The sequence below is a fragment of the Drosophila albomicans genome, chromosome 3, assembly GCF_009650485.2.
Source record: "Drosophila albomicans strain 15112-1751.03 chromosome 3, ASM965048v2, whole genome shotgun sequence".
In the NCBI taxonomy this organism is placed as follows: Eukaryota; Metazoa; Arthropoda; class Insecta; order Diptera; family Drosophilidae; genus Drosophila; species Drosophila albomicans.
The window spans coordinates 19,051,677-19,077,027 of NC_047629.2; the positions used below are offsets into that span (position 1 = coordinate 19,051,677).

The 25,351-nt window shown below is 37.8% G+C and overlaps 1 protein-coding gene across 4 annotated transcripts in view; it reads left to right on the forward strand.

Annotated features, from left to right (window-relative positions):
• LOC117570385 (transient receptor potential cation channel trpm) overlaps positions 1-25,281 on the forward strand; it is a 36,465-nt gene extending 11,184 nt beyond the window's left edge. For 2 of the 4 annotated variants that reach the window (XM_034251996.2, XM_034251990.2), the window contains exons 7-31: positions 30-166; positions 384-540; positions 1,231-1,378; positions 2,292-2,478; positions 2,606-2,762; positions 2,986-3,087; positions 7,600-7,792; positions 7,875-8,064; positions 8,234-8,445; positions 8,510-8,662; positions 10,686-10,742; positions 12,177-12,329; positions 12,535-12,692; positions 13,068-13,258; positions 14,246-14,391; positions 17,488-17,587; positions 17,675-17,796; positions 17,875-17,998; positions 18,347-18,579; positions 19,510-19,830; positions 19,944-20,325; positions 21,373-21,579; positions 22,059-22,196; positions 22,617-22,774; positions 22,839-25,281. In XM_034251996.2, coding sequence (XP_034107887.1) covers positions 30-166; positions 384-540; positions 1,231-1,378; positions 2,292-2,478; positions 2,606-2,762; positions 2,986-3,087; positions 7,600-7,792; positions 7,875-8,064; positions 8,234-8,445; positions 8,510-8,662; positions 10,686-10,742; positions 12,177-12,329; positions 12,535-12,692; positions 13,068-13,258; positions 14,246-14,391; positions 17,488-17,587; positions 17,675-17,796; positions 17,875-17,998; positions 18,347-18,579; positions 19,510-19,830; positions 19,944-20,325; positions 21,373-21,579; positions 22,059-22,196; positions 22,617-22,774; positions 22,839-23,888 — 5,176 coding nt within the window. In that variant the 3' untranslated portion in view covers positions 23,889-25,281. Of the gene's footprint in view, positions 1-29; positions 167-383; positions 541-1,230; positions 1,379-2,291; positions 2,479-2,605; positions 2,763-2,985; positions 3,088-7,599; positions 7,793-7,874; positions 8,065-8,233; positions 8,446-8,509; positions 8,663-9,666; positions 9,730-10,685; positions 10,743-11,332; positions 11,372-12,176; positions 12,330-12,534; positions 12,693-13,067; positions 13,259-14,245; positions 14,392-17,487; positions 17,588-17,674; positions 17,797-17,874; positions 17,999-18,346; positions 18,580-19,509; positions 19,831-19,943; positions 20,326-21,372; positions 21,580-22,058; positions 22,197-22,616; positions 22,775-22,838 lie in introns of all 4 variants that reach the window. The other 2 variants (XM_052005349.1, XM_034251997.2) reach the window with 2 other exon arrangements.
• The last annotated feature ends 70 nt before the right edge of the window (positions 25,282-25,351 follow it).

A 25,351-nucleotide genomic window follows, 5' to 3' on the forward strand; every position in this document is an offset into this window, starting at 1 on the left:
TATATATTATACGTATTGTATGTTTTCAGATCGAAATTGGCTGTGCTCAACAATCGACATGCGTATTTTCTGCTAGTCGACAATGGCACCCAAGCAAAATATGGTGCCGAATTGATTTTGCGACGCAAACTGGAGAAATTCATATCCAATTTAAAGCTGCATCCATGTAAGTTGATGGCTTAAAGATGCCGTATTTTTATTCACAAAACATACTGTTTTTGTGTTGGTTTTATTTTTATTATTATCGTTGTTGTACGACGCATTGTTAGCATTTTGATTGGACCAGACAGTTTAGTCCTAATTGACTTTCACCTTTTATTGCACGTTTAACATAATTTATTTATGCCTAAGTACTTATTCGCTTTGCTCTCTCCTCTTTGCAGTTACACATTCCAGTACGCCGGTCGTCTGTCTGGTGATTGAGGGCGGTACGAACACGATACGTGCTGTCCTCGAGTACGTAACGGACTCTCCGCCAGTGCCAGTTGTTGTTTGCGATGGCTCTGGCCGTGCGGCCGACCTCCTGGCCTTTGTGCACAAGTAAGTTTAAACGTTTTGTTTGGCCCCATGATTTCCAGAGTTTCCGGCCTCAAATGCATTGAATGAAGGCCAGGCTGCGCAGCCTATGAGAAGTAGTAGACAATTTGCTTGACTTATCAACTTAATTAATGAGCGACCGCAGTTTGTATAAAATTTAATTAGGAACGTGTTCTGTTTCATCAGAACGCACGCACAACGCACGTCTGTCTCCTTTGCCATGTCCTTTCCTTATTTAATTTGCGGTGCTGCCGTTGCTCGTTGTTCTTCCTTGATATTGTTATTAGTGGTGCTGTTCCTGCTGCTCTTTACTGAGACTGCGACTGAGACTGAGGCTCAAAGCTTCAGGCAGTCAAATGCGTCGACAGCGTCGAGTTCATTAAGTACACGACATTTAGCAAATTATTTAAATTCAGTCAGAAAGCAGCCCAGCAACAACAACAACAACGACATTAAAATGTATCCCACAATATTACGCATACGCAGTGTGTAACCCATTGACAATGTGTGTGTTTGTTTGAACAAAAACTTTTTGTGTGTTTTGTTTTGTTTACCTTACAATTTTGTGCCTTTGCCTTTCGAACTGCTCTATTTAATTTAATGTGTTTAATTAGACAGCATAATTGTGGCAACATCTGCCACTGTCTCTTTAATATCACAACTGATGTGTCTGTCGTCTCTCCCGGACTTTAGATATGCATCGGATGGCGAGGAGCAACCAGTATTGGAGTCCATGCGAGACTATCTCATCGGCACCATACAGAAGACTTTCGAAGTGGGCCTGGATCAGGCCGAGAAGCTGTATCAAGAGCTTTTGCAATGCACACGCAACAAGAATTTGGTAAGCATCCGGCTCTTGATTAATTATTTGCCAAATTCAAAAATGTGTAAAAAGGTTTTTAATAGCTTATGATTTTTGGGAAACAAAAGATGTGATGAAATTGATTTTACTTTCACTTTTTGCAACTAACATCTTAACCCGTAATCTGAGCTCAGCGAAATTCACTAAATTTTCTCAATACACTTGACTGAATTCTAAAGGTTGATGACACAGCAGAGCAGAGTAGCAGCTAAAATGTTATGCAAAAGACTCTGCTTGTTTACATATTGAATAAGCAGCATTAGTTTTGCATTGAAATCATTAATTATGCCAAGAGTACACAAAGAATGTTTGAAAAGCATACACCAGGGATTGCTGTCAAGGACTCACAGTAGCAGCAATTAAAAGCACATAAAGTACGCGCACACACACATACATACATACATAGGAGAAACTCTTTATAAGTTGAGTTTAAGATTCAAATTGAAATTAGAGGTAAACTTTTCAATCACTTAAGACTTTCACGCGCACAGATTTAAATATTTAATTAGGACTGGTCGTGGATTGGTCGTCTGTCGCTCAGTTAATTGTAAGGTTAACATAGAGACCGAGAGTACTGAGAAAATAATTAGCTTACAAAATTAAATTGAACGTGTAATGAATTTTAAATCACCTCGCGCAGACATTTAGCTATTTCTAGTCAACAATTTTGACGAATTTCGTTCGTTTTTTGGTGTGGCACACAACCAAATAGCATTTCATCGTTATTAAGATTTTAATTGGTTTTCGAAGACGAGGGCAACATCCGTCTCCTCAAATGGTATTCCCTTGGGTCTTTAGCAAACAATATTTTTGCGTACGTAGAGCACAGTTCACATTAAGCGGTACTTAAGGTTTTTTCCTTTGCCCATTATTATTTTTGCTTCACCGGCAGATTACTGTATTCCGCATACAAGAGAAACCCGAAGGCGAGGCACAGGAGCTAGATCAGACCATCTTAACGGCGCTCTTCAAGTCCCAGCATCTCAGTCCACCGGAACAATTGAGTTTGGCATTGACATGGAATCGTGTGGACATAGCGCGCAGCGAGATATTTGTCTACGGCCAGGAATGGCCAAATGGTAGGCAAAAAAAATTGTACAAAATCCGAAACTCACTTTGGGCTTTCCATTCAGTAGTATCGCATAATTTTGCACAAAATACTCTCTTCAATTATTTTTATTGTAATTTGGCTGCGCATTCCCTTAGGCGCTCTGGATGAGGCAATGATGCAGGCACTCGAACATGATAGAATCGATTTTGTCAAATTACTTTTGGAGAATGGTGTCTCGATGAAGAAATTTTTAACAATACCACGCCTTGAGGAACTCTACAATACAAAACACGGTCCAGCCAATACATTAGGGTGAGTAAATGAAACATCACCGGGGATAAAAAAAAAGTAAAAGTAAAAAAAAAAACGAGCTCAGCATCGTTTTATCTGCTCCCAACTTTTACACAAATATTCTCTATATGTGCTGAATTTATTTGTGTATGAGTGAGTGGCTTTGTCTGTCTGTTTGTCTGTTTGTTTGTGTATTTGTGTTTTTCTATTTCCTTTCGACAACCTTTTTTGCCTCCAATTGCAGTTACATATTGCGCGATGTGCGTCCGCATATACCCAAGGGCTACATTTACACCCTGCACGACATTGGCCTTGTCATCAATAAACTAATGGGCGGCGCCTATCGGTGAGTACAGTTCATCCCACACACATAAACACCCACACACACATGCAGTAGCGAACACGTGCTGCGCTCAAAAGTATGCCACGAAAAGGGCAGACAGCGAATTTACTCACTGCTATTTAAATACACTGCAATTGCGGGTACTCTTGATAACTTATCTAGTTCGTGGGCACTATAGAAATGTAAATATATTATGTAAAATGTCAGAAATTACTGTAAAGTATGATTATTAAATTATATAGTTTTAGAATGTGCTGCGAATTTATTCAGCTTTTTAATTATCTAGTTTGTGGGTATTACAAATATGTACTTATATTATTTACATTTCTTTATGCAGCTCAAGAATGATTGTTTAAGTAAATTTGTAGAAAGAGCAAATTTACTTACAACTTTTTAATACACTGCATTTTCGATGTACTCTTAATAACTAAATTGGCTTGTGGACATTACCAAAATGCATTTATATTTATTACAACAAGTTCTAAAATGATTTTAAAATTAAATATGTACAATAATAATGTGTCATTTGTGTCAAAAAAAATATTTATACCAATGAAATAATAGTACTAAAAATACTAAAATATGCCAAGAACTGTTTTTCGAATATGGAAATCTATCATATACAATATATACCTCATACAAAAAAATTGATATGATGAACCAAATCAATTTAGACCCGAACTGACAGAAGCTCTAAAATGATTTTTAAATTAAATGAATCTCTTTAAGATCTAATAAAACTTTATGTACTACAGTGAAAACAACATTATTAAATTCAATTATTTTAGAATAGGCAGCGAATTTAGTCAGTTATAATTATTATTATAATCTAGTTTGTGTACATTGTTGAAATTACTAAGTTATTTATGTTTTAGCTCAAATGCTCAAAATTTATTATCAAATTAAATTTGTATAACAGACAGCAAGTTTAATCTTTGCTAATATATTTATATTTGCTGCAGTGCACAAATTATAATTAAATTTAATAGTTTTTAGAATAACCAACGAATTTTCTCAGTGCTATTATTCCACTACTCTCTCGCAAACCAATCTAGTTAGTGTGCATTATTTTCAACATTTATTTATTGCATTGCAAAAATGAGATTATCAACTAAATTGTTTTAGCTTATTTGCAATAAACAACACAAAGAATGCACTTTTCTATTGTGATGTTAGGCAGATAAATCGCATTAAAACTTGAAGTTTTGCCAGACTTTCCTGTTCGAGCCACAAACATTATAATAAGCAATAAAAACTTGAATTTTCAGCAGACGCTTTTTATGGTATAAACGATTATAAAAGAACCAATTTTTAATAGACACGCAGTTTTCATTAAAAAGTTGAGAATTTAGTTATTCTTTTTATGGTATAAACGATTATTAAAGAAAACATTTAAAATAGAAGGATTTGCATTAAAGACTTTAACTTTTAATGTGCATTTTTATAGTTTAGGATGTTCTTATTAAAACTTGCATTTTTGGTAGGAAATGAAAGGATTGTATTACATTTTTGTACAATTAAATCGAGCTCATTTACATTTCTTGTTACCTAATTCTATGAAGCGCAACCAGCTACACATTTTATGATAAAATGTCAGCAGCATTCACTCATTGTGGCTGCTCTTCTTCATCTAAACCACAATGGGCTGGCACTAAACTTTAGCATCTCAGCAACAGAAGGTGAAACATTAGAAGAGTAAAAAGTTTTGTGTGTTTTTTTTTTTTTTTTGGTTGTCAGAAACATTTTTGTGAAAGGTTAGCAAAATGAGCTGAGAGCTGTTGCTCGTAAATTCCAAGCGAAAAACATTCAAAAACAGAGCGAGCGACAAACTCGACATCAAAGTGGTGGTGATCATCTTTTGGTAAAGTACAATATAAAAACGCTTGGCAATTAAAAGTAACGGTAACAGAATTACCCCAAATGGTCAGTGGGAGGTCAGCTGAGTCCAGCAGCAGCATCAGACAGTGGGCGGCAATCCTTTAAAAGGAGAAGGGACTGTGCAAATTAGTTTATCACTGCAACGCTTTCAGTTTATGTCTGTGTTTTTAACTTTGGCCCAACCATAAAAATTGTTGCCAAAAGTCTGAGTGCCGCACGTGGGCGAGAACGTGGCCTGGTTATGTCATGGACTTGACTCTTTCCTCCCTCCTTTCCTCTGCTTGCCTCTGCGTTGGTGTGGCATGCCGCCTTTAACTTATTGCCGGATTAAATTTGATGCGCTCGACACGACACCGTCGTCGTCGTCGTCGTAGTCGTGGTGGAAAATTTGTATATGAAAATGTAATCAGTTTGCACAAGTTGTTGCTCTTCTTGTGTGCGCTTGTCTTGGGCAAACAAGTGAAAAAAGCACGCGGTTCAAAAAGTCAAAGACTCTACACAGAAAAAAAAGGACCCTCGCCAGCAGAAAAGGCGTCTGTAATTATGCCACATTATCATTTTGGCCAGCGAAGCGAATAACGTTGCGGCTTTAATTTAGTTACCGCGGCTTTTGCGGCCGCTTTGTACCCAGCTTAGATATCTTTAAATATTGTTCTCCCGCTCGGCAGCTGCAAATTGTCTAAAGTTCCATGTATCAATTGACGAAATTTAATTAAATTTTCAAGCTGCTCAATATTTCAGTTTACACACAATGTAAATTGCACAAGAACGGCAACAAGTGATGTGAATAAATTTGGCGAAACTAACTAAATAAATTGCCTGCTGCTTTTGGCACTTTCGTTTAACTGCTTTTGCCCCTTTTTTTTTGTCTGCATGAGGCCTACGGCTTGATATTCTCATTAATGTTATTCAGCTAGACAAACTACTTAATTTAATGTTACTCCAATGCTCTTTGTCCTTTGCCCGATTCTGTATGTGTGTGTGTGAATATTCCTTGTGGAACTGCGAGTGGGTGCAAAAGCTTCAATCAAAGGTCGCACAAGTTATCTGACAAATGGCCATCTAAACGTTGTTCACTGTCTGCAAAATCGGCATCGAAGCTGCTGTTGTTTAGATTAAATTACGGTTCTTGCTTTTTTGGTCTTTTCTCGGTTCGCTGCCTTACTTACCGACAACTACCTTCGATGTTGTTTATTTGGTGTATTTGTTTGTCATTCCCCATTCTGTTGTTTTTCTTGTTGTTGTTGTTGTTGTTATCGTTGCTGTTGGCTCAAAGCAATAAGAATTGTTCTTGTTTTTGGGCAACTGCTGCCTGTTGTTGGATGCCATTGTCTAGACATTTTGAATGCTGTCGTCAGCAACAGGCAACAGGCAAAAAGCAGTGAAACCTGGCTCTAAAGAGCTGCCAATTTGTGCGTAATTAAAAGCGTTCAACTTTTTGATTTGCCTTCGCATAAAATTTGAATTGATTTGCCAACGGGCCAACTCAATTGTCGCACGTTTATGTGTCATAAATTATTTACGGCAATTGTTTCATTCTTTTGTTTTTATTCTTTTCTTTTTCCCTTGAAAAGCTCCATTTAATTGCGCTCTCGTTAAACACAAGCAACAACAACAACAACAGCTGCTTAAAAGCAAAACGATTTATTTGACTTGAGTAAAATAAAATATCCGTTTGCAGACATAATAAATAAATTTCAGGTAATAAAATAGTCTATTAATTGGACTGCTGCAATTTGCAAATTGAAAACGATAGATAGCAAACACTTTTAAATTCTTTTCAAACAGCTGTTGGAAATTTCGCTAGTGACGAAGCAACAAAAATATTCACAAACACTGGATGAAAATCACTTAAGCCGCTTCGGCCTGCTAGAGAGCACGACAAACAGAAAATATGATAAACGGCAGAAGCAAAAGAGCACGGATAAATGCTGCGCGGAAAAAGCTTAGCAAATAAATAAAGAACAAAAATTTAAATGAAAATAAAAAACAAGAAAGTGTGCTGGACTGTGAGATACCCGATACCCATATGCAATAAAACGATATTCCTCAAATATACCTCAAATATGATATTAAAATATACCGGAGCCTATACTTCCCATATAGATATTGTACTTAATTCAAAATATACTACAATTTTAATCTGATCCCAATAAAATTTTCAGGAATCATAAATACTGTAGGATTTAATGTATGTATGCATGATATTCAAATTGTTTGAGATAAACTTGATTTTCCTGTAAACATTACAAGTGCTGTAGAAAAATTATCTCTATCTATTAGAGTCTCTGAAATCTAGGTGTTCATACAGTCAGGCAGACAGACGGACATGACTATATCGTCCCAGCTGTTGACGATGATCAAGACTATATATATTTTATAGTTTCCTGGCGGCACAAACTTATAATACCCTTCTACCCTATGTGTAGCGGGTATAAAAAATAAAAACAGCGAAAAGCAGACGCATTTCTCTAGCCGTCTTATGATTATTTGATTTGACTAAATGCAAATTTTTTTTGGCAGTAATAAAATTGCTTTACTTTGTGGCGGCATAATAAACCAGTCAGTCAGTCAGTCAGTCAGTGAGTCCGACAGTTAGACAGTCGTTTTATTCAACATTCTCGTTACGCATTGCAGATCCTATTACACGCGCCGCAAATTTCGTCCAATCTATGCGAAGGTGATGAACAGCTATGCAAATGCTTGTCGCAAGTCCTCGACGTATCAATATCAACGCTATGCGGGTGCCAATTCGCTTAGCCTGGTCACAGGACTTCTGCCATTCACCACCGAAATGGCTCTCTTCGAGTTTCCATTCAACGAGCTGCTGGTGAGTGAGATTTTTGTTGTAATAAATCGCGCACGATTTTCTGGCCAATTCCAAGTAAGCTCACTCTTACCACTTGTTATAGATCTGGGCAGTGCTAACAAAGCGTCAGCAAATGGCGCTGCTGATGTGGACACATGGCGAGGAGGCGTTGGCCAAATCGCTGGTTGCCTGCAAGCTGTATAAAGCGATGGCTCACGAGGCGGCCGAGGATGATTTGGACACCGAAATCTATGAGGAGTTGCGTTCCTATGCAAAAGAGTTTGAGAGCAAAGGTGAGTGGAGTGTGATGCAATTTAATTTGGCTGATGGCACTACAATTTCGTTCGTCATTCGCTTCCCCAACTAATTAATGAGTTCTTCTTCTGCTGACCTTTTGCGGTTAACTAATTGCCTTTTGGGTTGTCGTTTTGCGGTTGTCGTTTTGGTTGTGTGTTGTGGCAGGCAACAAACTGTTGGACTTTAGCTATCGACAGGACGCAGAGAAGGCACAACGTTTGCTCACCTGCGAACTGCACTCGTGGTCCAATCAAAGCTGTCTCTCCCTCGCCGTGGCAGCCAACCATCGTGCTCTACTCGCCCATCCCTGCAGTCAGGTCATTCTGGCAGATCTCTGGATGGGCGGACTGCGAACACGCAAGAATACTAATTTCAAGGTGCGTTTTGTGAAGCTTCTCTCCTGCTGATTGATTAAACTGTTTTCCTGTTTCCACCTGACAGGTAATTTTGGGGCTAATCATGCCGTTATACATCAGACAATTGGACTTCAAGTCGAAGGAGGAGCTGCAACAGATGCCCCAGACGGAGGAGGAGCATTTGGAGAATCAAAATCTCGACAATGACGATTCAGATCGTTCGCAGCCCGATGCGGAGGTAAGTTCCACAATTGTCAATTGATTGCAATTTTATCCTTAAGTGTATCCGAAATTTTCTTTAAATTGATTTTTTATTTTTTTTCTTTTTGCTAATTTCTAACCAAGTGTTTTGTTTATAAATTTTAATTGTAATTACGATAAATATTTCAGCTAAGCTAAAAATATAATTATTATATATACAGAGCATTACTCATACTACTTACTGCTACTATTGCTACTATATATATATATATATATATTTGCTATTCATACCTAACAATATGCCCTACCAAAAAAAAAAACTACTACCCACTCTATATTTGTTTTAGAATGCCCTTTTAAAAGCCAAAAGATCCATTTCCTTGAGATATAGGATGGGCGCGGGCAGTAATAATCGCGACAAGGTAGTAAAAAAAAATGTCAACAGATACAAAGAAACAAAAACAAAACAAAACAAAATAATATGAAATCAACATTACTCGAAACATAACATATGTGTATCTATCTATCTATGTATTCGTTTATATACTTACTATACTTATTCGCATATGTTACTTGATGTGCTTTCCACAGTCTGTTTTGTCTGTCGGTTTCGTTTCTGTTATCTCTGTTTCCTATTCCCTCCTTCGATCTACTCTACTCTACTTATATATCTCCGTTTTTATGTACCAATCTAATTATGTGTAACGACATTACTTTAATTTATGGCATCACATTTGTAAGGTATTGTGTATTTAGTTGATTTTTATTGATTTTTCTTGGCAATCCGTCAATTGGTCAGTTATTTTTGGTCAAGTCAGGCGAGGCAACACGCACACACCCACACACACACACCAACACACGCACACTCGATTTAATGTTTAATTAATTAAATAGATATTGCAGTTGGTTTAGTTTTACTTTTGATCTAACATACACAGTCTCCCGTCTTCTCTGCCTCTCTCTACTTTCTCTCTCTCTCTTTGCGTTCTCTTGTCTCTTTCTCTGTATTCTATATACGATGCAAAATGAATCGCGTCAAAGAGCAAATTAATACAAGTTGAAAAGAGCTCACCATCTTTTCACAGTGTTAGGAACTCAACAGATGTAAGTCTTCAACTTCTTCCACATAGAGCAAATGCCAAAACTCTTCAATCACACATCCACTTGAACATATGGATTCAATCTCAACTGCTTTCAATGCACAACACACACACACATATTCAGTTCAACTTTTTGTTTTAAGTTCCATATTAAGTGCGAATGACCATTAGCTATTTAATAATCATAATATTAATGGCAGTCAGTGTCCCAAGGCTTAAGGCTTCATTTAAAGTTCAATTAAGTAATAATCTTAATGGGCACACAGGCACCCTCACATACACACACACACAGAGCAATGTATATACTCTCCTCAATCCCATCTTCCCTCTCTAGACTCCTACTTGAGGGTCTATCAAACTGTTTGCTTGTGTTTTGCTGCCAGCTCTGAAGAGGAAATCTCTGCATTTGCGCAAATATTGTTTTTCACTTACACACAGAGAGGCCTTTAAACACACACTCCCACACATTCACATAGTTATATACACATACTCATATATGCTAAATTGAATTCAATGACAGCCGTTGAAAATCCTTTAATCAGAAAATCAAATTAACATCCATTGAACTAGCTGAATGGATTTCTCTTCTCTCCTCCCATTTTTTTGTTTTTGAGTTCTACTTTTCGTTGCAGTTTTGTGTTGTAATATTGTATCTACTACACTATAAACACGAATTGTTGTGAAATGCATGTGTAAAAATTGATAGAGCATTTAATTATTTAATGCATTAAGTGTGTGTCTTTTGTGTGCGCGCGTGTGTGTGTGTGTAAATAGATTTGCACACATTCATCGAAACAATTCTTAAGTTTATTCACACGCATTTTTATAGACTTCATTTAGCGAGTAAAAAACTTATAAACACACACAACAAGAATAAGAAAAAGCAAAGCATAAATACGTAAACGTGAATTGTTATTTATTTAAAATGCGATCTATGTGCCCCCCCTCAACCTGTTGCAGGCTCTATTGGCGGATACTTATTCAGTGCGCGATACAAAAGTACACGAAAATGGAAAAGTGAGTAGATTCACAACTACATACAAATCGAAACAACACTCTCTCAGACAACAACACAGACACACGTACATATACTAGTACAAGTATTACACTTCATTTCATTGAGAACTTTGAATTGAATGCGCTACAAATTTCTTTATCTACATATATTGGTAAACTTTTCATAATACTTTTCATTTGTGTGTGGCAGCCAATAAAAACAAAAAAAATAATTATAAATAAATTACAAATGTATTGTCTAGCACAATTATAAATAAAACGATTTTTAGCAGTTGCGATCACATGCATATATTTAGATATGTGTGTGCGCATACGTTACGCATACGTCCCGTAGTCCTGCTCCCGTTTTCCCCGTTTTTTAGCTGAGTGAAAAGTGCTGCTGTAAAAAGAAAACATATGACAAAACATATGATCAATAAATTCTCGTTCCATTTACTTACTCTCTTTCCTCTCACATGTTAAATATTATTTTTAAATACACAAACTCTCAATTTACTCGCTCAGTTATCAAAATATACTACTTCACATAGACAAAACCAAAACCAAAAAAAAAGTATGTTACTCGTACTCGTATCGTATCAATTTTGCAGGTTAATCTCACTGCTGGAGCGGAAGAAGCACCCTCCAAAGTTAGTTGAACCCCAAGTTTATAGTTTATTTCATTTAGAAATTTTTGTTTCTAGTATTTCATATTTTCACCTCTATATTATTTATTTCAATTCGATATGTAAATATGCTAATACCAATACAAATTTGTCTATCTAGCTGTCTAGTTTCAATCGATATCGATATGAGTTGGGTTAGATTTGCTTTTTATGCTTTCCATATATGAACTAAAAAATAAAATAGTATTACTTGAATTTTGTTGTACAGTTATTGCAGCCTAGCATAAGCATAAGTATTGTAGTATTCATAGTTAATTACAGTTGTTTATTCAAAATGCCAACGAAAAAAAACCACCAACAAAAAATACAAAATTTTTGATTGCTACGTTTTTCTGCATGTTTCACTTGCTTATTGAGAGGCTTTAAACTAATTGGCAGTCAATTAATTAGAACTCAACCACTTTCCAATGCAGTGCACACACGCAATTAAAATAGCATCAATTTACCTCACTTACATACATCGATAAATATGTATATACGATTGTATTTATGTAGGTTAGATGCGGCGTATACGTAATATTTGCCAAATGCACCATTTTCAAATAGTTTTTATTTTTTTTTTCGCTAGTCGTTTTCGCACTTTGAATGCTTGCGATATAATTGAATTCAACTCAATATTCAATATTCAATATTCATACTACTCGTACTAATTCACCTGCATTTCACCAGCTGCAAAACATTTGCTGCTGCCATTTGACGAAAGCAATTTTAATGCAATTTCAATTTCTTGTCCGCGGGGGCACACACACAAACTCACACACATACACAGGTTTCGTTGACTGATTCGGATCCGTCACAGTTTCGAGAATTCTTTCATCTGTCGGAGTACACGAATGAGATCAAGCAGCATCAACCGTTGCGATTAAAGAAGAAGTTTTACGAGTTCTACACGGCGCCCATTACCAAGTTCTGGGCTGATTCGGTAAGCGCATTTTCGTATACGTTTTCTTTTTTTTAATTATTAGCTAGCGGAAATTAGCAGCCAGTGTTTTAATTTCCGTTGACAGACAGCCTGTGTGGCATTGACTAACGGATAAGTGTTTAGTGTTTTTCGCTGTTCGCTGTATTTAATTATTTCATGTTGTTTTTCTCGCCTGACACCTTGTTTTTTTTTTTTTGTATCCTAGATTGCGTACATGTTCTTTTTGATAATGTTCTCGTTCACGGTGCTGGTGAAAATGGGACCGATGCCGAGGTGGCAAGAATGGTATTCCATAGCATACATTACCACGCTCGGGTTTGAGAAGGTGCGTGAGATTGTATCCTCCGAGCCGGTGGCCATTACGTAAGTAACTCCAAAAAACAAGTTCAACGTGAACTTTTCACTCATTCGTTTGTGTTTCGTTTTTGTTCGTTTTTCGGTTTAATTGCATTCAATTTAATGATTATAAATGAGGCACAAGCGAGTACAAGATCTGGGCATACTTTATGCCCCTGTGCATTTTGATTACTTGGCTTCGTTTTTAATGCGCTTCTCGAGGGCCAGAACCAGAGGCTAGGCCCTCAGTTTGTTCGCTCTTGATTTACGGCTTTCGATTTCTACGCCATCTCGACGCAACGCGTTCAACATTCAACGTTCATTAATGCGATTCTGTTGCGGTTGCTACTTGGCTTCTGCTGCTTGTCGTTGTTCTTGTTGTTATTGTTGTTGTTATTGCAGGCATAAATTCTCGGTGTGGGCATGGAACATGTGGAATCCATGCGATGGTGCTGCCATAATACTCTTTCTCATCGGCCTCGCATTTCGCTTTCGACCCGCCACCATGGACATTGGTCGCGTTATTTACTGCGTGGACAGCATCTATTGGTATTTGCGCATATTAAACATTCTCGGCGTCAACAAGTATTTGGGTAAGTTGCCAGTCTAGCTAACTATTATATATACACACAAAAAAATATGCAGTAAATATGACGAATTATGCCAAAAGTGGTGTTAATAAATGAAAAACATGTTTATGGGTTGAAAATTTAAATATTTTTAAACCCATTTTTTTTTTTTAAACATTGAATGGATATACTAAATATACATATGCTATCGTAATATTATTATCTTATTTAGTGGTATTTTATTTTAATTGGTTTAATACGACTTATGAACTTGTTTGAACCCATGACCTAAGACCTCCTAAACAATGTCTTGTGATAGTTTACTAAATGAGCTATGAACGAGGCCTTTGATGCATAAATTAAAAGTGAAAAATACTAGATTTAGTATTTGTTTCAGTAGTCAATCTAGTATTTTTGCTATATATTGTCATTTGAATTCAAAATCAGGATTAAAAAATTCATTTAATTTGCATTCATTGCATTCAGTTGTAGTTTCTTATGAACTTATGAACATATTATGTCTTTGTGCAGTATTTTAACTTAGAATCTGAGTCCATCTAAAGATTGTTTCGCTATTCTCAGTGCGTAAATTAAAAGTGTAAAACCTGAAATACTAGATTTAGTATTTATTTTAGTAGTGAATATACTAGATACAATATTTTCTGTACTAGTAATAATACTAAATTTAGTATTGTATTATATTACAAATACTAAATTAAAATAGTAAATGTAGTAGTATATTATATTATAAATACTAAATTTTGTATGTGTTTTAGTAGGAAAAATAATATATGCAGTATTTATTTTAGTATTAAATATAGTATTTTAGAAATATATAGTGACTGCAATTCGCTAACGGGATTATAATTATGTGATAATCCGATTAATTGAACAATTTTAAACAGAATACCTAGTTCATATCTAGGCTTAAATAAACCTTGATTTTTTCGAATACTTTTTTCTATGTGTACATATAATGTGAATAACTCGCGCTTTCTATTTGCCGCATAGGTCCATTGGTTACCATGATGGGCAAAATGGTCAAGAATATGATATATTTCGTAGTCTTGTTGGCTGTGGTGCTCATGAGCTTCGGTGTCAGTCGTCAGGCCATTCTCTATCCCAACAATGAGCCCACCTGGCGTCTAATCAGAGAGGTAGGTCAAAGAAAATATACATGTACTTATATTTGTATGTCTGGGTGTGAATGTGTTTGTGTATTTGTATTTGTGAGCTAAATGAGCTGCTGCTGTCTGAGCAAACACTCTTGTAATTAATTATGGAAAACAAAAACGAAAAAAGAAATTCTTGTAAATAAAAATAAATCTCCAGCTAAGCTGCTCACTTTGTTAGTCTGTGTGAGCGAGTGTGTATGTATGTGTGTGTGTGTCTCAAATATTTACATATGTATATTCGTATGTATGTATATGCTCTATGTACACTGACAATTTCCATTTGCAGCTTGACTTGTGTATTGTTGAAGAAAAGAAAATTACTAAAACGGAGTACATGCATTTACTTAAATAGCAAGAAAATGTTTTTTAACTCAATTTCCAAGTAGTACTAAATCAAATAAACAATATATATATATATGCTATCTATATACTCGTAACTAAGTAGATCTCGGTTTTATGTTTATGTTTTTCATATATTTCATATTCTGATAAGTAGTTTTCATTGCTCAAGCGTATTCTCGATTATCGATTGGACTAACGACTCTTTCCCATTTTTATCTTTGTATTGTATTCTTCTTTCTTTCCTTATCTGTTCAAAACCTTTTGAACACATCTGACTGAATACGGAAACTCTAAAAATGCCGTTTTTATACTCGCTCGATCGCAACACCATATGAAATCGCACTATTCACACACACCGAACACACACACACACATAATGCTTCCAATTCACCATTATTCACTCTTGACTTTCTCTCACAACAACAACTCTATTCACTCTTTGCTCACAATGTATTTACAAATCCATGCAATCATAAATTTCTTGCATTCGCATTTCGCAATCTCAATCGCATTCGCATTCGCAATCCCTTGAATGAATACGCTCAAAATGGCAGGTTATTGCTGGCTCAATTGTAGCGCCCGGATTTCAAGGGGCTCTCGGCCATAATAGTCGTTCACACAATACACGTGTCGCTGGCTTTGGACCCGGCTCTTTTGCTGGCCATCATCGTAGCTATGCCGCATCAGCAGCAGCAGCAGCAGCCGCCGCCGCAGCAGCCGCAGCCGCAGCAACAGGGACAACAAGCCCAACAACAACAACAACATCAGCATCATCAACAACAACAACAACGATGGCCCCTGACGTTATGATGCCATCGATAACAACAACTCCAACTACATCTACATCTGCCACAACAGATACAACAACAACAACAGAACATAGAGCCGATAGTCCAGAACTTCACAATTTCTTAGGCGGAAATCTGACAAATGTACAACAAAAATTGGTTTGCTATCTAGAGAAGAAATGTGTAGAAATTGAATTGAGCCCGCTGTCCGAAATATACTTAGAATACTATCATATGATGCTCGTACTAAATGGATATATACTTACTATATACATATATATATATATGGCTATAGATGTCTATAGTTATTGTTGTGCCTACAAAAATATTCTTTCTTCAGTTTTCTTTTCTTCTTTTTGTCTTAATTGGTTTCATATCGATTTCTTACCTTCTTTGTTTTAGAATGTACAACATCCGTGTTTTTGACCCGCTGCGATTTGTCCCTACTATATATATATCTCTCTCTTTCTCTGTCTCTTTCTCTTCCCTCTACCCTTTTGTGTCTTTGTGACTCTCTCTCTCTCTCTCTGATTTCTGCTCCCAATTTTCACTTTATGCTGCGTTGAGCCTTTGACTGTTGTTGCCCCTCTCCCTCCAAAAAGTGATTGATATTGTGCTATTGTTGTTTCTGCTCGGAGCATAAATAAATATGTACTATACTTATTATTTTATATCATAAGCTCACACTTATTTTGCACTCGTATATTAAGCATACAATCGAAAGTGTTTTAAATTAAATTAAATTAACGACAATACTCTTGGGAGACATTACTTAAAGAAAATGTATCTGGAATTGGAAAAAACAAAAATTCTTTTATGATGAATGTTTTGATAAACGCTTTCGACTGTAAATTATTACATACTTGTAAAATTTATGCATGAGGCATGTGTTGAATTAATTCATTTAGACAATTATAGAACTTGCATCTGATAAGTAAATGTGTGTACTCAGTTTTCAATATATTATAATTCGTGTTTTACATGTGTAAACATTTCTTATATCTTTCATTCTTTCACTCCTACATTAACTGTCTCTGTTTCTATCCCCTTTTTCGCCTTTCTTCGTTTTACATTCTAATTTGAGGCCTTTTCTGAATAATGCAGTGTGTATTTCATTTATTGTTTTGCATGCGAAATGCTTTCGCTGTTTTACACAATGCCTTGCAGCTCTTTATGTGGACACAAGGACCCCGACTCTGTCCCCGTTCCCGTCTCATGCGCATGTCCTGCAGCTGTTCTATGCAGTATGCAGCTGTTTCTGCTGCACCAGTTGAGATACTAACAGAGCTTTGTGTCTCATCATCATCATCGTAGCCTAAACACAACTCAACCGGGGGCTGAAGCATATTTTCGCTGCATTTTGCATTCTACATAAATTTCGCAATATGCAAATGTTGTTTGCTCAAATAAACTGTGCTTCCTTCCAAGTAATATCCTGATGCATATTTGATTTGAAAAGCGTTAGCTCAAAAACAAAAATAAATAAAAATAAAATCCGATTTTACTATTATTAAAGTATAACAACGCTTAAAAACGTTTTCTTTGATTAAATTTCTTTTGATGAATATTTGCAATCAACTACCTGCTGTTTTTATTGAACGCAGTTGAATTCTTAATTAATTAATTTGAATTCATCAGAACTCCTTAAACTAGTTCTCCCGCAGTTAAGCTTGGCAAATTGCTAATGAAAAAAAAAGAAGAAAAAACTACTCAATGTCCATCCCCATCCGCTTTAACACACCAACATCGTCACACCCACACATTCACACGCTTGACAGAATCCCCCAGCAAATTCTCTGTGTTGATGTGTAAAACTTGCATAAATGTTGACCCAGTCGGTAGCCGATGGTTAAGGCCCAAATTGAATTAAGCTTGGCCATTTTTGTGTGTGTTGCCCCAGCAGCAGCTGCCGTTTAATGATGCCTGTTTTTAATTTATCGTTTCACAGGTCACCTATCAACCCTACTTTATGTTGTACGGCGAGGTGTTTGCCGATGATATCGATCCACCCTGTGGCGAGGATCCACGTCAACCGGCCTGTGTCACCGGTGAGTTAAACACGCAACACACACACTCATCCGACATTTACTTATACACTTAGTGTGTGTGTGTTTTTTAATATAAAAAATCCACAGGCCACTGGGTAACGCCGATAACGATGTCCATGTACCTTTTAATTGCCAATATACTGCTAATCAATCTGCTGATTGCCGTCTTCAATAATATATTCAACGAAGTCAACTCGGTGTCTCATCAGGTGCGTTTACGCTGCGTATACTTAATGTCCACTTAATGCGGAAACTCAATACATTTTCGATTTGCTTTCTGATTGCAGGTGTGGATGTTTCAGCGCTTTACAGTGGTCATGGAATACCAACAGAAACCGGTGCTGCCGCCACCGTTCATCGCTTTTTGCCATTTCTATTCCTTGCTCAAGTATTGTGTACGAAAAGCGAAAGGTGAGCCCGGCATGAGCAAGTTTAGCTTTGTTCCCTGTGAGTGAATCAATCGAGCAACGCTCCCATCTCCCAATCGAACAGCAATAATGTACAATTCTTTGTATTCTCTTTCCTCTGCTGCCATCTCTACAACTGACTCTGTCATCTCCGATTAACAATCGAACCAAAATCGTATTGAATCGAATTGATATGCAACTTTGATTATTGAATTATCAACCAAATTATTATATACATGTTATATTTCAATTTCTATTGTGATTCTACTCTGTTGATTATTTTTTCTGTATGTTCTTTTGTGTGCCTTTACTTATCAATTGACATGTGTCGCTGCCCTGTTTGTCTATATAGGATTGGAGGTGCAACGGGACAATGGTCTCAAGCTATTTCTCGAGAAGGACGATCTGGAGCGTCTGTATGACTTTGAGGAGGAGTGCGTTGAGGGCTTTTTCCATGAGCAGGAAATCATATTGAATCAGTCAACCGATGAGCGTGTCAAGAACACAACGGAGCGTGTCGAGACCATGTCACAGAAAATCGAGGACATCAATCAAAAGGAGAATATCCAAACAGCAACTGTGCAGGTGCGTAGCATACGTTCACACATACACTCACACACAAAACACTCACTCATCTACGCATTCAATTCGATGCCCAAATTTTAGTTGTTATGCAAATATGCCAATTTTTATACCTGTTACAAGATGGGGTAGAAGGGTATTCTAAGTTAGTCGAAAGGGCAAATGTATATTGAATGTTAAATTTTTAATTTTTAAAATACTTATAATCAATCCATCGAGTGGAGTTTCAAAGCTAGTGTGTTCGTTTGATGTCAACTAACAATAAAGATTTATTACATATTTATTTCGCATTTATTTTTAACACTTTATATATATATTTATGATATGAAAAATATTTGAATTCTATGAAAATGAGCACACAAGTCTTTAGCTGTCTGACTTGTTACTATTTAAACATACGTTGCAGCAAAATAAAGTAAGAAACTTAATGTAAAAAACTTGTAGTGATAAAAGGTATTTACAGTTTAAAATAAGCAACTTTTATAGTACACAAAATCGTAATTACTTTAGAGAAATTACTAAACAGAATAGAGCAAAGAACTAATATATAAAATTCGAAGAAATCATTCTATACTCTAAAAATGTGAATCGAGTATTTCACAGTCGAACACAAAAGTGTGCAGCCTTCTTACTTGTTTTCTTATGTAGGTTTTCTTTTTTTCTGTGCTTGCTGAATGAGTCTTTGGCACATTAATTTGGATTTTTACTCGTATTGACAGCAGAGACAGACAAACAGGCATCGAGCATCAGGCGAGCAGTAGTTAAATTGGAAATGTCCACAAAATGTCGAGCAGCTGGACACGAGCTCATTCGTATGCTGTGGCCTCACTCAAAGTGATGGGGAGGGGAGAAAAGGGGACTAGGAGTATTTGAATTCTTATTGCAATTTTCATTCGATATCATATGGGGCTATGGTTTGCTTTCTGTTTGCAGAACATTGAATTCCGTTTGCGCAAAATGGAGGAGTCTGCAGAGCAGATACTGTCGCATCTGGGCGTCATACATCGCTTCATGTCCACCCACACCGCTGGCACCGACGATTTGCGCGGCTCCGTGATGAACATTCCAGGTGAAATGCATCGCATGCGCACCATTTCAATGACCGACACCGAGGGTGGCGTCATTGGCGGTGTTCCTGGTCCAGGCAGTGGCGGTGGAGGCGGAGGAGGAGGCGGTGGTGGTGGCGGTGTTGGCAGCAGCAGCATTGCTGCGGGACTGGGACTGAGTGCAACACTTACTTTAAATTCGCTGCAGGTGCGTTGCCTCAGTTTGTTTTTGCGTTTTACTTTTGCCTTTAGCCTGTTGCTCTTACCACAAAACTGTTTGTGTGTGTGGATGCTGTTGCTTTCTGTTCTCTTCTTTGATAGGTTAACAATCGACGGCGTTTCAATCGCTCGCTAACCGAAGTGCGGCCGGATGCGTACATCTTGGATGAGGGCACACACTTTGAGGTTGTGCCGCTGCCCGAAGAGCCCGACGAAGTGGTCAAGTCACGGGAGGCCCTCAACGAGCAGGTGGTGCGCAAGGCCTCAATGCAATCCGAGCCCGATTCGGACATCTATTTGCCACTGTCGCAGCGGCCTTCGACCTGTGAGACAGTGAAGCGGACGCCATATGTGACTGTGCGCCAGGATACGGGAGCCAGCACCGAGAGCAAGGACACGCTCACACCGATGGGCAACGATGACGATCAGACGCTCGTTGGTGGCGACAATTCCGATGATGCGGCGCCCGATATGACTTTTGAGGGTAATTTGCCTCACCTGTTTCTATCGATTCATTTTGTTTCGTTTCGTTTTTCGTTTGTTTTTGTTTCGATTTCATTTAATACCCTATTCCCATTGAAGTGCAACGTAATAGGAAGAAGGCATCAACTGTCATAGTGCTTTAGCCATGTCCATCTATACGTACAGTCTATAAGAGCTATACGTTTAAATTGTATCACAATACTTTCGATATTCATAGTATGTTTCAAGTTTATTTCACTCTTTAAAATCACGAATAGCCACAATTTTTATAGTACGTATTTTTATACCCACTGTCTACAGATAATGTTCCTAATTTGAAAAACCAGCTATTTAAGACCGCTTAAAGTATATATGTATGTTCTTGATCCGATACCATATATGTTTATTCGCCTGTCTGCCTGAATTTTTGTAAAACAAAAAGAACTCAGAGTCTATTAGTGACAAGAACTGCATATTTTTGGTTGGGATCAAACTGAATACTGAGAAGTTATTCAAGAAATACTTTTTAATATAATTTTGTTTTGTTTTAATATTTTTTATGTTCTTAATTATATATAATATGTTAAAAATCTGGTATATTTTTTCCGTAAGGTACGGTATATTTAGAATGCGGTAGTATATTGCTTAATGAAATATAGCCCTTCTTATGTTTAAGTATTTTTTCTTATATTAATGTAGTATATTTCACCAATGCATTTATTAGAATAGATAATGGATATCTTAGTTTTAGCTTTGCAATTTGTTTGATCTGCCAAAACTTCATTAATTTAATTGCTTTATTATGTTAATTACGCTTTAGTGAAATACACTGTTATATGCATTAGCTTTGGGAACAGGTTCGCTCATAGTCGAGCACTCTCGACTTTAGCTTTACTCATATTACTGTGTATTCTCCTGTTTTCTGTTTTTCTTTCTCTGTGTTTTCTCGTTTCTGTTTGCTTTATTTTCCTTGTGTTCTATTCTCGCTTCTATGTTGCATCAGCAAGACACCATCGCCTTGTTTGAACCTCAATAAAAACGTATCCCAAATTATTCGCATACTACACAGCTGCCAGGCACCGAGCGATGCGTCAACGCACTGTCTCGCTCTGCCGCCGTAACTCGGAGACGTACTCGCTGACCGGAGCGGACATCAATCGCTCGCACATTAGCCTCAATCAGTTGGCAACGCTGTCGCGCCGCCAGCTGAGTCTGACACAGTCTGAGCCGGATAGTGACAAGGATACGCCAGTGGCCAGTGGTGGCCCACCACCAGGTAAATGTTGAACAAATACTTAATTAGAGAGAAAGAACAAAAGATAGATATGCATAAACATATATCTATTGTATGTAGAGAGAAATACACACAAACACATACACATTCAATGAGAATGAAAGAATGCAGTAGCTGCAAGAAATGCGCTCCAAAATTCTGGTTACTAACCCTTTCATGCCCAAAAAACAACATCCGTCTAACTAATCTCCAACTAATCCAACCAAATACCAAAAAAAAAAGTACCAAACATGCGACCAATCCAAGCAAACGAATTGGCAACTAAAAAATTGCATTAATCCACAACCAAAAAAAAAGATAAACAAAAAAATATGAGTACTTCATACAATGCACAACTCGTACTATATTTTTTCTCTCGCCGCACACTACTACAAAATTTCTTTTGTTGTTGACGCATTTTCAATAAAAAAAAAAAAACAAAAAACAAAACCAACCGTAACCTAAACTCGACTCAACTCTAGGTAAATCAGTATTGCATGCGAAACCCTCCAGAAATATATTGCTGAAACTGCACAGCGAGTACACATCGATAACGGACGAACTGGAGAGCGTCTGCCATTTGATTGCTTCGCCGACCGTCTCGCTGCAGAGCAACCAAGGTAAGTTGGTGTTGTGGCCATCCACCCAGCTGGTTGACAATACGACTCGGGGCAAGCCACCACCGCCCACAAGCAACCACAACCACAACCAAAACCAAACCAACCCTTCCACACCCGCCCAACAAACAAAAAGCAACAACTACACCCCCTACTTTCTTCTACTCTCCTAGCGTTTTCTATATAGTATATATTTTTAGCGTTATCATTTGTTTGCCAAACTCCAACTGCAACTCCAGCAAAAAAGAAACAAATCTTAAACTGAAATTGTAATTTGTAAATAGCTAACCAGGCGTATGCGTAATATTCATTTGCCTTCTGCTTGTGCCAAATAAACCCCTAAAAAAAAGCACTACGCCTGCCTTAACGCAACAGCTTGTCAAATACTTCCATTTATATGCTGTGTTTTCGTTCGTTTCACAGCCTCCTTGGATCGCCCCAAGACGGAAATGTCACGCGCCGAGGCCGCAGCGTTGCTGGAGAAGAAGCATCTGAAGGAGTGCGAGGAGAACGACTATCGCATACTCGAGGGACTCTTCGAGGCACGCGGCTCCATCGATGCCAGCGTTCAGCCCTATGAGGTAACACACGAAATACTTTACCTAATTATTGTTGCTTATAAATGCTTCATCGATTTCTCTGCAGATTGGCGTCTCTATAGACTATAGTCATCGCTATCCGCTGCGACGGGAAACAGCCATCGAGCTGTCGCCCTCGAAACCCTCAGCGGACAGCGGACTCATGGGTGCCGTGGGTGGCGCTGGCGGCGGTGGAGACAGCAGTGACACCAGCGGTGCGGGCACAAGTGGCTTCCAACTGAAGCACGAACGTCCCTGGCAACGCAACTCATCGATGGAACAGCAGACGTATCAGTCGCCGCTGGTGCCAACGCGTGCCACCAGCGACTTTCTTAATCCGCCCTACGACAGCAGCGGACGTCTGTTCAAGAAGTCCAGCGAGAGTCTGCAGAAGAACTCGAGCACGGATACCGATTATTCGGCGCATCCGTATCGTTTCATCAAGCAGAGCTCGAATGAGACGAATACCTCGCAAACGGGATCGTATAACATTGATACGCCATCGTTGACGGCGGAGCCATCGCTGGATGCTGGCGATTCGCATTCGGCAACGGGGATTAGCATGATGAGTGTTGGCGCTGCTGGCGGCGCTGCGACAACGCGTTACCAGCCCAAGCGCACGGCGTCTGTGGGCGCTGCCGATGGCAGACGTCTGCGAGACGATAGCTCCAGTTCGCTGGATCTCAGTGCTGCGCCAGTAATGACGCAGGCGCAGACGCCAGCATTGCCAGCACTGCCCTCGCGTCCCATGCAGCTGAAGAAACAGTTTAGCATGGACCAAGGCAAACCGCTGTCGGCGCAAACCAGCGCCGAGACATCCTCCTCAGCGGAGCCCGTGACTCCAGCGGCCAAACTGATTTCAACACTCAAGCCGCCGTATCAGGCCAGCAAACTGGGCATGAATGTGCTCAAGGAGAGCAGCTCCAGCACCGAAGAGTCGCGCGATGGCGAAGCCCTATCCACAGCCTCGTCGTCGGCGAAGAGCAGTCATGCACCGTTGGCTATACCACAGATCAGCACACATCTGGTGCAGGACGAGATTGCCAAGCTGTCGTCGAACATAAAGAGTAGCACGGAGTCGGAAAAGGATCCACCATATAATGAGACAATGTGTTAAGTGTCGTCGTCGTTATGTCCCTCCTGTTGATGTTGCAATTAAACCAAAAATAGTTAGTGCTTAAGTGTTTTACCCGCCCAAACACAAACACACACACAACAGATTGATCTAAGAATACTATATAGTATGTTTAACTAGTTGTATAAGTGAAGCCACCTTGTGCTCAATATCGTTATTCAGTCAACGATTCTTCTTTTTTAAATCCCCCATATATCCCAGTTGCTGAAAGTACTGCGACAATGGAATGTTAAGAAGAGGAGAGAACAATATTTAAATACAAATTAATGATAAATCACTGTATGTTATTCATGAGAAAGGCAGAGCCAGAGGCAGAGTCATGCATAGATGCATCTGACGATTTAGTCATCATTTAGCGCATATCAAGGAAGCAAAAATGTAATATTATATACAATGAAGATCGAAATGAATCCCCGGTGTATGCAACGCAATTTACGTATGTGTTAATGATTTTGGACAATACATAGTACACAGATTCTCTGTATTTTTATAAGATGTATTTATTTACAACTCATACGTATAGATTACTGATTACTGATGATGATGATGATGTTATTACCGAAGAAAGAATGTTACACAAAATGTTAGTAGGATAAATGCATGCATTTCTCTCACAACTCCTATATATCTTTTAAATATCACTTCTTAAAGCAACAAAAACATTATAATACCACCAATTAAGCTATGAAATGTTTACAGTGTCTAGAATTAGTCATCGATACATATATACTTGCAAACTTTCACATATCTCTCAAACTCAAACTATGAACTTATCGCTCCTAAAAAGATGAAAAAACAAAAACAAAGATATCGATATTTAGCTCAATGCAACGTGTTGCAAGTACTTATACTGTGTGTGTAAATTGCACCTTCACAATACCGCGATATCAACTTACTGTGTATATTTGTGCGTGTACTTTATATACTATATAACATAGCTATGTATGTGTCTGTCTGTCTGTTGTTTGCCAGAGCAATTAGTTAGTCCAGTTGTTACTTATTTAAATGTCGAAATGTCTATGCGTACATGTGTGTAGATAATCTATGCTATATGTATATTATACTAGTAATTGTAAGTAACCTAAATCAAATTGTGTATATACTTATATAAATAAACAAAAAAATATATTTTTCATATAGAAAACACAACGGAAAAATGCGAAACAAAAAAGAATTCGGTTAAATTATTGTTAACGATTTGATTCTTGTTAAATGCCGCAATGCGCTGCTATTTTCATGATTAGTTGTAACGCAAAACAAAATGAAACAGAAAAACAAAAATGTTTGAAAACTTTATGAAATTTTTGCATTTTATTAGAGTTAGACAATGTACTTATTGATTTTAAGAAAATAAATTTTATTATATTAATGGCTCGTGTAAAACCGCATTGCAGAACTCATTTCAGTATTGAATTTCCCCCTCCGTAAAATAAACACGAATATCA